The sequence below is a fragment of the Equus caballus genome, chromosome 26 (assembly GCF_041296265.1).
Source record: "Equus caballus isolate H_3958 breed thoroughbred chromosome 26, TB-T2T, whole genome shotgun sequence".
NCBI classification, from domain to species: domain Eukaryota; kingdom Metazoa; phylum Chordata; class Mammalia; order Perissodactyla; family Equidae; genus Equus; species Equus caballus.
The window spans coordinates 43,888,254-43,902,498 of record NC_091709.1 but is presented as its reverse complement, the minus strand read 5'-3'; the positions used below and the strand labels follow the sequence as shown (position 1 = coordinate 43,902,498).

The 14,245-nt window shown below is 42.3% G+C and overlaps 1 protein-coding gene across 2 annotated transcripts in view; it reads right to left on the bottom strand.

The window, feature by feature from the left end:
• Positions 1-1,416: 1,416 nt before the first annotated feature.
• BACE2 (beta-secretase 2) overlaps positions 1,417-14,245 on the bottom strand; it is an 88,093-nt gene continuing 75,264 nt past the window's right edge. The window contains exon 9 of one of the 2 annotated variants that reach the window (XM_023630202.2): positions 1,417-8,376. In XM_023630202.2, coding sequence (XP_023485970.1) covers positions 8,123-8,376 — 254 coding nt within the window. In that variant the 3' untranslated portion in view covers positions 1,417-8,122. The remainder of the gene's footprint in view (positions 8,377-14,245) is intronic. The other variant, XM_023630203.2, reaches the window with a different exon arrangement.

Here is a 14,245-nt window from a genome sequence, read left to right as displayed (position 1 = left end):
GTAGCATTTTGACTTTAGCAGACATCATGTCCAATTTTTAAAAGCATAATTTTCCCTTCAATTTCCAGTTTTTAACCTTATCAAGACAGTAGCAGAATGGTTGAGATTGTGGGTCTGGTCATCAGACAAGCTGGCTTTTTGAATCTGGACTCTGCCACGGACAGGAAAAACCTGGAGACATTACAGACCCTCTCTGTGACTCAGTTTCCTTCCCTGTGCAGCAGCCAAGGGGCTGGAGATGTGTATTTGGGGATTGTCGCTAAGATTTATGACACATCTGGGCACCCTATTTTGCAGATTCTATTTTGGAGAAGAATGGAGGAGCAGACATCCTTGGATAGTTGCTGGGGTATAGTTTAGCTACATACACATGCTTGATGAAAGTAGCCCGTGAAAGCGAGCAGAATGAAAAAAATAAAACCACAAACGTCATACCGCAAAGTTTCACAACAGCACCACCTAGTGACAAGCACACAAAATCACACCTGCAGTGCCATCCACCGCTTAGGATGGCAACATGGGATAAACCAGCACAGAAAACAAAAGTGCAATGAAATCAAATTCTCTCCTTCGTTATTAGAAAGCAAACATCCTATTCTGTTTCTCCAATAACTCATGCTTCACTTCCTAATGGTTTGACATTCTCTCCCCGCCCCTTTCTTTTTGTCTGGGTATCGTCAAGCAAGAAGTGTCTAGTCCTTGAAAGAAGCATATTTTTCAAGGATTGGTGTAACAGCCAGATCACGGCTCACAGACGAGGTCTGCCTCCATTAATTAAGTACCGTTACTCCTTTGCGAGAGTTGGTGCACACCCCTCTCTAGACTGACCCACTCAGCTGGATCCTTAATGCCCAAATGCTACAGCACACTTCTGGAAGGTGTGGCTCTGCATCCCACCTGGGCGAGAGCGTGGTGTAGAGAAAGAGCTCGGCTTTTGCAGGTGGACAGAGCTGGGTCCACCCCCAGGATAAACACTTTCCTGACTGTGTTTTCCTCGGCACGTGAGTTGGAGCTGGCTTCTCATCTGCAGAATGGGGAGAACACCATGTCCTTGAGGGGTGACTGTGGCAGGGGGACGGCCAGCCATTCCCAGGCGGGCATATTTGGTCCCCAAGACTAGGCTGAGCACCCTAATCCTTACCACCACTTATGTGCGCTCATTGTTGTCTTTTGTGTAGGCGGTTTCTCTCCACTCCGGGGATGACTGTCGCATCTAAAGGACTTTATTCCTCTCCCATTTTCAGCATACTTTACATCTTAACCATTGGGCCTGGACCCTCCCTCCATTCAGTTTTACCTTTGATGCTTTACAGGACTCTGTGTGAAAGCAGAGGTTAGCAGACCGGGACACGCCGCCAACAGCAATTTCAGGAGTGTGACTTGCACTAAGAATTAAAAAATTCCAAACCCAGCAAGTTGGAAGTATTATTTATTCAAACAAACCAAACTCTTTTATTTCCTTTTCAATGGTATACATCTTAAATTGTTGGTACACACAAGTATAAAAATAGGATTATTTTAGAAAACTCCAGTTTTGAAGTGCACAACGATTCGGACATTGGTCAGTAGCCGCAGGGCCACTTCTAAGATGGAACGAATACTTCTTTGCTCCAACTCCTGGTCCTATCACACCTTTAATTTAAGTCGATATACTAAAAATAGAGGGAAATTCCAAAAGGGAAATATAAAATAACCTTAAGCATTTTCAGAAATACAAGTTACACTGAAGAATTGTGTATTAAAGGACATTAATCTGAGATGTACACATAAATACATTTCGTAAAGCACTACTTTTAGCATCCATTTTAGCAGACAAGGCTTGTAGCTCTTTGGCCCAAAAAGAAACGCCACTAGTGCAGCAGAAAAGTCACCCTTTTTAAGAAAAAATGAGTGCCTCCTTTAAGTGACTGAACATAGAGATTTTAAACTTTAAGTATATTTAACTGTGCAAATTAACAGAAATGGTAGGAAATGCATCATTTTAGATGACAAACATTCAGCTTTTATTAGCACATGACAAATCTCATTCATTCTCTTTCCTCTCCTCGTACTAAGTAATGCCAACGCTAAGTACAATTCCAAAACTCACAGCTAAGAATGTAAAATAGTACATCCACAATTCGGAAAATGAGAGAAAGCAATTCCAGGTTGTTACCACCAGCAACAGAGAACATAAAACTGGATAAAAAGCTGGAGTCAAGGGAGTTTATTTTGGGTGATTTTTGTTATAGATCAGTAGGTCCTTAATTAGCTTTGTTCACATTTTCTTTATCTCAAAAAGATAATCTTTGAACGTTTTCTTAATTTTCATTCAGGAGTGATAACTGCAAAAATGGGAAATTTTACCTCAATAGGTAACATGAGACAAGCTGAAATCTTGTTATATCAGGACATTTTCAACAACCTCTACATGTAGCACTTAGAGAAAAAAATAAGCCCTGCCTTTTGGTCACACTTGCCTTCTCACAATATTCTGATCCATGCGTGCATCGTGAGTACAAACACATATATTCCAACCTAAATTAAGGAAATTCTGTAGAAAAACATCATTGCTACAGGACGCGAGGTTTCAAAGAGGCTCAAGGTTTCAAGTCTCCTTTTAGTAACATCATTAAGATGGCAGCTGTGCTCAACTTATTTGAAATCTATTTTATAAACCTATAATCTGTAATTATATAATTATAAATCTATATTGGTAAAATATTCTACTCCGATGGATATGTGTGGGGTACACCTGTGTGCTACGTACAATTTAGACTTTACCCATTGGGTCCGGTAGAGGTCATTCTCCATCTGTAAAGGGAACTGCCTACTTCTCATGACTGCCGGGTAGGCGGGGGCAAACCCCGGCCCGTGGATATCTAGAGGCGAGACAGGTCTTCCACCATCACACCCTGTCCTGTAACCTGAGATGCTAACTGGTACCCAAAGGCTGTATGGGACACGTGGAGGCCCTTGGCCATCAAACATCAAGTGCCCTGGAGTCACTGTCACTGTGGGCTGGATCCGAATTTATCAGGAACCTTGATGTGCCTCTTGACTCAGCCTTGAGCTACTGGGCCCTCGCTCTTTAAGAGCAAGTGTGCTATAAAATTACACAGCACAGTGCAGTTTAGAAACACCAGACATCTATGTGCAGTATCTGATTATAAAAACCTCAGCGAAGGTTCAGGGGTAGGGGAGAAAACACTGTATGGATTGGTTGAAGCTGTATGTCCTCAAGTAACTAATGTGCCCAGAGGTTTTGCAGACACACTGACGTCACTATGAGGCCTGGCTCTGCTCTCACTTCCCCATTCCACAAATATGACTAATGACAGGCTGTCAGGCTGTCCTCACCCGCCCCCAGGAGGACATTCTCAGCAACCCAGGGCGCTTGCCCAAGGCTGAGAGCCATGGGTGGCCTTCACTGGAGTCTCCTGGGGAGACTAATGAAGTGCTCTGACTGAACTGGACCAGGGTGAGCTCCGGGATGTCACGGGCCTGCAAGGGATGCTGGTTGCCCGTGAGCCACACTGATGCACAGGGGCTCAGAGGCTGACAGCAGTGACATGAAGGAGCCTCCTGCTTCCTCTCCAGCTGTTCTTTCTGGAAGTATCTCTGACAGAAGGTATTCTCAGAGGAGTGTGGCCAGGAACCTGTAGGACTCTGAATCACGGCCGGCCTGGCAGGGTTGGATAGAAATGGCTGCGTCGGACTTGCTCTGGCTTTCAATGAGACAGTCAGGGCAGCGGCTGCCAGGAGCCCTTCCCAGATGCTCAGATCCCAAACTTTGCCAGCTCCCCTTTGGCCCCAGCCTCTTGACCCTGCCCTATGAACTTCCTAGCGCACAACCTTGAACCTGCAGCCTGAGGACCGTGTCCGTCTTGGGAGTTTGGGTACCTTAACTTTTAGTAGAACACAGGTGATCTAAAAATGGCTGCAAAAAAGTTTCTCTTTCACAAATTATAAATCCTGAGGGGTCCCTTTGGATAATTCCTAAAAAGAAAGCTGTGCCAAAAACGTGGGTGAAATGAGCTGCCTGTGACACCCTGGGGTGTTCTCAGCTCCTCTAGATCTTTGCTTTCATCTGCTGGTCAAGGGTTATGACTTCTTACCCGACCTCCTTTCCCAGATGCTAGAATTTTCCAGGTCCCAAACATCCTCTACTCTCTATTCCTTGAATGAACCAATCTTCACTTGGCTTGGTCAACACAAAGTGGAAGGGGCCACAGTTTTTCACTTTGTCCGTGCTGACATCTGACACACAACTCCAGCTCTAACGTTCTTGAAGTTTGGGGTTTATGGCTGTGTAAGATAAACCACATCTCCAATTGATTTAGCAACTTTAAGATTAAAAGAAATCTCAGGATTCCTGCAGTTAAAGCTACTTTTCCAAAGGAGCACATTCTGCTTATTTTGTTAGCATACTTTTGCTTATATTTTTATTTCCCTTCCCCACTTTCAAATGTATTTTTCCAGCTTGCTATTTAATTGGTAAACTGCCAGAGGTTCAAATCCCAAATCCTTAAAACCCACTAGAAATGTACACAATAACTTCTGTGGTGTGGAGTTTTCTTGGCACTAAAAAATCTCGTCCCTCTCTTGGAGAAACCTGTAATTTTACATTTTAGGGTGTTTAGTTGTTTTCCCCCAAAAAGAAAAATTCTTAGTAGCAAGCTTTTCCTCTGAACAGTTCTGTAATCAATTCTAATAAGTCTGTGCAAGAGAAAACGCACTGGGATTCCACCCAATTATTTGGTCTCCACTAAAAAGGAAAAAGTCCGTGAAACTCAATTATTGTTGTTTATGGAACAGGATGTTTGGCAGTGACTCTTCCAAAAGACATCAATTGGCACCAGGCCAGGGCTTAGAACTGAACCATGCTGGGCAAATCCACCACATGGGGATGCGGTAAGAGGAATTGAACAAATTTTCATTCACATAGAGAACCTATTAAATAGTGAAATAATTCTTCGTCACCTCTTAAATGAGTTCATGGAATCTCCAAATCACAGCTGCTCTGCAAATTCTATTACCTGACGCTCTGCAGAGCTGTGAATGCTGCATTGCTGGGAATGACTTCCGTCATTTCAAACCAGAAGGGACCCCACATTTATCTCCCACCAAAACCTCTGCATTTCACAATGAATCAGGTAAAACATCCTTCCAAACACTTGGGAGTGGACTGTGTTTAGGGAAACATTCCCCGCTGTCACACGCAAGGAAATCTGTTTCTTTAATGCCAAGTACTTGTTTTTGATTCTAAGAAATACAAAATAGTGTACGGTAAATGCCAGGTGATCTGACACCAGTCACTTGTGGTTCTTTTAAATTCCGGAGGAAAAAAAATAGAATCAATCCTCATCTCATTTCCTTGCTATTTTCCATAAACAGTTTCAGTTGCTGAAGACAGGATTTCATTTCAGGCTTCTGAACAGCTTATCAAGACTATAAAGCCTCACCCTATTTAAAAAAAGTATTGTTCATGTAGAAGCATCTATTTCCCATCAGAGAGTTGACAAGGTTTTGACAACAACCTTTCAGGAAAGACCATCTTCCAGCATTTTCCACAGTGTGTTACAAGGTAAAAATGATACCCTCAAATGGTTGCTACTTCCTTTCCTGTTCAAAGCCAGCCTTCTTGAAGCTTTTCCAAGCTAAGTATCAATTTACATAACTCGAGGAGGTGGGTGTCACTAACAGGGTTTTGACTCAAAGTCCAATTTTCTGCAGCAAGGCACGCCAGGAAAATGTCTCACATTCAATTGTCTATTTCATCCGTGTTGCTAAGTTATGCTTTTGTAATTTAAGTATTTCCATTAAAATGTCACATCCAATGACATCTGAGATGAAAAGGTAGCGAAATTTGATATGAAATACAGAGCATTATAGCAAACTTCATTCAAATACCCTAGCTTGAAATCTGACTTGGTATTATCATGTATTCTGGGAACAGTGCCTGCTAATCTACTTCAACAGAAATGTTCCCCAGCTCAGAAACCTAACACGAGAAAATGGAACAGAAGACGCCTGTGTGAAGAAACATGGAGCAAAACTAAGCGGGTCATCCCAGCCATTCTATCCTTTCATTTCAGGGGTTCAGATTTTTCATAGCAAGGGGAAGACACAGTCCAGGGGCATTGCCTTCACTTCTATGCAAAGTGGCCCACAAAACAGGAACCAATGAAAAAGCCAACTGGGCAAGCAGAGAATTGGACTTCCAGAGACTTCTAACTCTGAAATGTATTTTGAAATTATTCCCTGTCAACTAGCTGAGACCAGAAATGATGATGAGCATCTGACAACAGAATCCCCTTCTACCATCCCATTCCAAGATGGCATTGTGCCCGCCATGCTTGAACTATATCTTGAAGAACACAGAAGACTCACGCTCTTTCTAAGATGCAACTTAAACCTTCTCCACAAGAATCTCACAGATTCTTCTGGCTGTGGAGTCTGCGAGGACACTGTGACATGTATAAGTGGCCCCACGTCTCTTTGGCACTGTCAAATATTTCTAAATATGGAGGTGACCTGGGGAGCCAGTGAGGAGAGAGGGCTGAAACATGCACATGTAGCCTATTTTGAACACAACGCTCCAGCTGGAGGAGATGCTCCATAGTCAGCCCTTCCAGTGCAATTTTATTATGTACCCAACTCATTCCAATAGCAATGCAGAGTGAACATTGAACATGGCACACGAACGAGAGAGAAGGAATATTACCTTTGAACTCTTCTCCTAATTACATCAGATCATACAAAGCTGACTACATTGAGTTAAAGGCTTCCACTTTTCTTTGGCAAAGGCCTAAATAAATGACAGCGAGTGGAAATTTCCTCAAATAAGGATACCACTGCACATCCAACTCGTCACCCAAGATTGAACACACCAAAGGGAAGAAGGATGTGGGTCAACCACTCAACGGATTTGTTTAAGCTGATTCAGATGAATGTGCTTGAGTCTAGGGGATTCTGCAAACAGAAACACATAGTTTCAAAGCACAGGAGGAATTGGGTGTTCCCTTCATGTCCTTTGCAGGTCTTGGATCTTCCTTCCCCGAGACGTGCTCAGAAGTACGGGCATTTAGCCATTTCCCTATTTCCCCAAGGGGTAATAATCAACTTACCTTCAGAGAGTTGGAAGAGAAACAACTAAGCTAGGGAAAAAGAATTTGTGTTTCTCATTAAAACACTGTTTGTTCATTTTAAGTAAGAGTAAGCATGGCGACAGTGACCAGCTTGGTGACAGACCTTCTCCAGGTTGATGTGAGCTCAGCACCTGATACATCTCACCTGTTGGAATGAGGGTTCTTTTAGGTGAGGTCAGCAGCTGGGACCAGGCTGCCTGCACTCCCACCCAGGCACAGGACCCTAGGCAAAGTCTCAACAGAGGTAGTTTTTCACTTTGACACCAACAATACTATGCAAGCAGTGAGTACAAAAGAGTAGGTTTCCTTCCCACTCTATCGCGATGGACGGACGGTCTTCCATCTTCAGAAGAGGCTGGTGAAGGCTGCTGGGTGACGATCTTCTCCTTGAGGATTCAGCTCCCAATCAGAGCACAGAGACCCAGAAAAGGGGCCTGCTGCTGTTTCCGACTCAGAAGGGGGCAGGATGGTTATATCATCAGGCCCCAGGCTGCTTCTCCTGCCATCATATTGCAAGCCTTCTTGTCTCACTCTGACCTGGGTTGAGGCTTAGTGCAAAATACTCTTAAGTGAAATAGAAAAAGCTTCCCATTAGCTAAGAGGAGTTATAAACTATATGCACTCACTTCTCCAGAGATGGGAGGGAGAGAACTAGCCAAGGCTTGCTTTTTTTTTTTTTTTTTTTTTTTTGGTGGTATACCTAGACAGTTTGGTATAATCAGTCACATAAAGGCTGCAGCCCAATTCACTCTGTTTTGGTTTAGAAGGAGGTGTTTTTTATTATCATTTTTCTTGGAAGTAGGAGAGAAGGAGGAAGCTTTAAAATCAAGAATCAAAATACAGTGAGTCTCGAAGGCATCTGGGAGCAGAACAGAGATTTAAGACTAATGGACATAGGAAGAAACCTTGCCTTAGAACCCCTGCTTACTGCACTTGAAATTTATTTCTCTTAATAGTTGAGTTCAAGGTTGCCCGAGTTCAGGCTTTGCTCTTCATTTCCAGCGATGCCGGACGAGAGAGGACTCATCATTGACAACCTCGGGATCGCGGGGGCCATGCCGACACCGGAACGGAACTAGCAGCAGGATGATTAAGATAAGAAGGATGATTCCGCACACGCTCATAAGAGTATAGGAGACAATCCACAAAATGGGCTCATTCAAAGGCAGGGCAGGGACACAGTTGCTGGCTACATCGTCTGTGGAGAAAGGCCCAGAAATTTCAGACACCGGAGCACCTGCAATTTCTGAGGAGACAGAAGGGGGAAAATCCACAGCTATGAAATGAGCAGTCCATCTCTAACATATGACAAAAGAGATAACCCCTTGCTTTATCAAACCACAGTCACATCGGCACTCAGGTTCCAGGGGCTCAGGCATCTGAGCACGCACTGAGCAAAGTCTCGGTGGCTGCGTGCCTTCAGAGGGTCCAGTCCCTTGAATCTGGAACGACAGCATGTTTCAAGGTGTACAGGTGCTGAACCTATGTGATGGAGAGCGATGTGCAGAAGGGCATAGACAGAAGCATCAGGTGCTCCGTGGAGGGCAAGCAATGGCTGGAGCGCTATGCAGGTCAGAGAGTACCGGTCAGTGCCCGGTAGGGACATCTGGGTTGGTTGTGCTTCCTCAGTGGAGACCAGCAAGGAAGCGTAAGTAGGAAAAGCAGTAGCATCTGAAGCAGAAAGCTCAGCTGAACCTGTCTGAATCATGGGGATGTCCCCTGGTGGATTCTATAACAGTGTCTCTTAATGGGTTCCAAGACCACCTGGGTCAGACTGGCCCAGGACACCCTTCCCCGCCCCAAACTTGCCCCATGTCACATCTACAGTGTACAGAGGACCCAGAATCAAGAGTGGTAAAGGGGTGCACCACCAAATCCATGACATCACTGGCAAGAAAGAGAAACAGAGCTAAAACTCATGGGTGACTTTTGCTAGCAGACTCTGGGATAACACTTTCACTGGGAAGGACGTCTTAGATGATTTCTTACAGCAGGTTTGGGGATTATCAGTATCTCCTTTACCTACTCTCCACTTATCTGCTCCTTTCAGGGGTACAGATTTGTTTGACACCTTAAGCTTTACTTGGAAAAATAAATAGGCCTTGTTACCCATTTCACTCATAATTAAGAAATGAGTATTTAGGCACTAGAAAGCAACATTCTAAGCATTTAATTTTTCTGTAACTAAAGTCTCAAGATTCTAAGGCCTGCCAAGTAAGATCACTTTTTACTGAGGAAAGAAAAAGTCAAAATAACAATGGAATAATGCCCTTAAAAATGAGGGACAAAACAAACTTGACTAATACATTTTCTTGCTAAGGTGGATTCTGTTCATGTGGATTCACGGCTTTTACTAAGTGTACTGGAAGAGAAAAGGAATGAACAAGAGCCTGCAAATACCTAAGAACAGAGATGCTAGCCTGTGGTTAATCTAGACCCCCAAGTGTCTACAGCTGTGGTCAGCAAAGGACATCCCACAGACCAAATCCGGCTTGCCAGCTCTCTTTGAAAATCGAGTTTTGTTGGAACACAGCACATCCATTTATTTACATATCGGCTAAGGTCACTTTTTTCTTTTTCTTCTTCTCCCCGAAGACCCTGAGTATATAGTTGTATATCCTAGGTGTAGGTCCTTCTGGCTGTGGTATGTGGGATGCCGCCTCAACATGGCCTGATGAGCGGTGCCATGTCCACACCCAGGACCTGAACCAGCGAAACCCTGGACCGCTGAAGTGGAGCGCGTGAACCCAACCACTCAGCCATGAGGCTGGACCCATCGGCTGTGGTTACTTTCATCCTATAACAGCGGTGGAGCAATTGTGACAAGACCACTTGGCCCACAGACCTTCAGAATCTACTACCTGGCCCTTTATGGAAAAAGTTTGCCAACCCCCAGCCTATAGCATGAAAATGAAACATTTAACGAATATTTTAAATAACTAAAAATAACCCTACTCTTCTTGTTACAAAGGCAATACATATATATGGTAGAAAACTTGAAAATATGAGTAAATAAAAATAAGGAAATAAAAACATTCATAAATTCACCACTCGAAAATAATTAATATTCATATTTTAGAGTATAATCTTTTTCTATGCATCAACTTTTGAACAAAGATGGGACCATGTCTACATGCTGTTTTGTAAACTATATTTTCACTTTACATGTCATAAAAATCTTTCCGTATCACTTAATTTTCAACCATGCTATTTTTTATGACTACACAAAAACCATATTCCAGATGTATCAAATTTGTTGACCAATGCTTCTTTGTGACCATTTACGTGGTTTTCAATATTTCTACCGTCATAAACACTAACATATGAAACATCTTAGACCTAAGTCTGTGCCCATTTTCTTAATTTCTTCAGAGTGAGTTACTGAAAGTAAAATTATGGGTTAAGATGTGCTCACTTTTATGCATCCAGATATACGCTGGCAAAATGTCGCCAAGAAAGACAGAGCCAGTACACATGCCCACCACCATGGTATGGGAGTGTCCACTTCCCATTCTTACCAACTGCCAAACAGAAAGAGGAATGATGGTCTTCAATCCAAGATCATAATGTTCACAAGGTTTTTTTTTTTTATTACTAGTTGGGGAAATCATTTAAAAAACACACTTTTTGGCCATTTATATTTCTGTTATAATTTCTATCTTTTTCTCATCAATTTGTAAGAATCCTTTATATGGTAAAAGCTTTATGCTACAAATGTCTTTCCACAGTGGGCCATTTGTGTATTTTTACGTATTTACTTTATAATAGAGAAGCTTTAACAAATACAATTATGAGAGTGAAATACACTTAGTGGAAACCATGCTTAGCTCAACACCCTGACACAGGAAAGCATAAAGAAATTGAAAGTCCCTTGAAACCACGTCTGCTTCCAGACAAGATGGAGTAAGAAGGACCAGATTTACCTTCCTACCTGAAACAACAAAAACATTGGATGTAATATATGAAAAAAAAAGGGCTCTCAAGATGTTGGAATTTGGGTGAGGAGAGAGAGCCAATCCTGAGGGGGGAGGGCAGCTGCAGCGGGCCCCACAGTTGCCCCAGCTCACCACCTTGAGAAAGTGGCTGGGTTGTGGCACAGAGGAGGGCACACAGGCAGAGGCTGGCAGAGTTAGACTTTGCAGGGAGAGTGATGGAGAGCTCCACATCTCTCTAGAGAGCCTCCCTTTTTTTTTCTTTTTTGAGGAAGATTAGCCCTGAGCAAACTACTGCCAGTCCTCCTCTTTTTTGCTGGGGAAGACTGGCCCTGAGCTCACATCCGTGCCCGTCTTCCTCTACTTTATACATGGGACGCCTACCACAGCATGGCTTTTGCCAAGTTGTGCCATGTCCGCACCCGGGATCTGAACTGCCGAACCCCGGGCCACTGAGAAGTAGAACGTGCGAACTTAACCCCTGCACCACCAGGCCACCCCAGAGAGGGCCTCCCTTGAGCCTTCAGCTGAGTGCTCACCAAAAAATGAGTGAAAGCCCCTGGAAGAACCACTTGAAAGGATTAAAAGGAATAGCGCTTGGGGCTCACAGACAGGGCTGAGAATAGCGCCTGTTACCAATTGTTCCCTGTTTACTCTCTTTTCCAGAGTGAAAAAAATCCCAAATCCCATTCACAGGGCATCAGTTAGATACTAAGGGTCTTTCTCTGTAACGGGAAGAATTAACCTTGGCCTAAGCACTGCTCTGATCCCATCCAATGAAGCTTAAACGAAAGACAAGAAAGGACCAGACTCTTTTCCACGTAACTTAACTATAACCCAGAACAGACGTCAAGAATATCTGTAAGAACACAAAAGTACTCAGCACTCAACAAGGTAAAATTTGCAACGTCTGGCATCCAATAAAAAATTACCAAGTACGCAAAGAAGCAGGAAAGTAACTTATCACGAGGGGAAAGATCAATCAACTGAGCTTAGCAAGAAATGACACAGATGATAGAATTAGTAGAGGAAACTAAGACAGCTATTATGACTGCCTTCCACCCCAGATGCTAGAAGAAATATTAGACACATTAAATAGAGACAAACAAGCCACAAAAAAGACCCAAGTCAAACTTCTAGAGATAAAACTTGCAACATGTGAGTTGAAAATAGGCTGTTGGGTATTAATAGCAGATTATATAATGGCAGAGAAAAAGACTAGTGAACTTAAAAACATAACAATAGAAATTATCCAAAATAAAATGCAGAGAGAGGAAAGTACAAAAAAGAGAGAGAGAGAGAGAGAGAACGTCAATAAACAACGGGACCACTTGTAATCAGAGCACCCAAATGAGGGGAGGGGAGGGGAGACAGAAAAAGTATTTCAAGAAATAATAACCAAAAATTTTCTGAATCTGATGGAAACCATAAGCCCACAGATCCGAGAGGCTCAAAGAACTCCAAGCATAAAAAACACAAAATAGACTACCCCAGTGTATTGCTGAAAACCAGTGATAAAGAGAAAACCTTGAAAGAAAAAAGAAATATTATGTACAAAGGAATAAAGAAAAGGATTACAGAAGATTTCATGTCAGAAATAATGCAAGCTGTAAGACAACGGAGCAACATCTTTAAAGTACTAGGAGGGGGAAACCCTGTCAACCTAGAATTCTATACCAAAATATCTTTCCAAAAATGGAGACAAAATAAAGATGTTTTCAGAGACACATAGCTGAAAGAATTCATCACAAGTGGATACACACACACATACACACACACAGTGGAATATTATTCAGCCTTAAAAAAAAAGAAAAGGAAATTTTATCATCTGCAACAACATGGAAGGCCCTGGAGGGCATTATGCTAAGTGTAATAAGCTACATACAGAAAGACAACTACTGCATTATCTCATTTATATGTGGAATCTAAAAAAGTCAAACTCATAGTAGCAGAGAGCAGGATGGTGGTTGCCAGGGGCTGGGAGAGGGGGACAGAGGCAGATGTTGGTCAAAGGATACAAAGTTTCAGTTATGCAAGACGAGTAAATTCTAGAGATCTAGCACACAGCACGGTGGCTACAGTTAACAACATTGAACTGCGTACTTGAAATTCGCTAAAAGGGTAGATCTCAAGTGTTCTCACCACCACGAGAAGAAAAGAAAGAAAATGATAACTACATGAGGTGATGGGTATGTTAATTAGCCTGATTGTGCTGATCATTTTACAGTGTATACATATACCAAAACATCGAGTTATATCCCTTAAATACATATAACTTTTATTTGCCAAATATACCTCAATAAAGCTGAAAATGGAAAAAACCATCACAGCAGCTCTGCCCTATACAATATACTAAAGGAAATCCTTCAAGCAGAAGAAAAATGGTATCAGATGGAAATTTGGATCTACACAAAGGAACGACAAACATCAGAAACGGTAACTACGTAGGCAATTATAACATCTTCACTTTTAATTTAAAATATTTCAGAAGATAATTGACTGAATAACGCAAAAATAATAACAATGTTCTGGGTGTTGTATAACATGTGCATAAGTAAAATGCATGACCACAATAGCACAAAGGACAGAAGAGAAGAAATGGAGTGCCCTCTTGTGGGTTCTTATTCTATACGAAGTAGTAGGCTGTGATAAATTAAAGGTGTGTACTATAAACCCTAAGGCAACCGCTAAAATGACACAACAGAGAGTTACAGCTAATAAACTAGGAGACAAAAGACATAAAAATACTCCATCCAAAAGAAGGCAGAAAAAGAGGAAAAAGGGAAAAAAGAACAGATGACACAGAGAAAACAAAGAGCAACATGATGGACTTAAACGCAACCATATCAATCATCACATTAAATAAAAATAGTCTAAATCGGAAGTTGGAAAACTTTTTCTGCAAAGGATCAGATAGTAAATACATTAGGCTTTTTTGGGGCACAGATGATTTCCGTCACAGATTCTTTTTGAATTTTTTTTTTTTTTTACATAATCCTTTAAAAATGTAGTTCACTGGCCATACAAAAACAGGCTCCACACCAGATTTGGCCCGCAGGCTGCTGTTCATTGAACTCCAGTCTAAATATACCAATTAAAAAGCAGAGATCATCAAATTAGATAAAAAGCAAGACCTCACTCTATGCTGCCTACAAGAAACCCACTTCAAATGTAAATACTCGA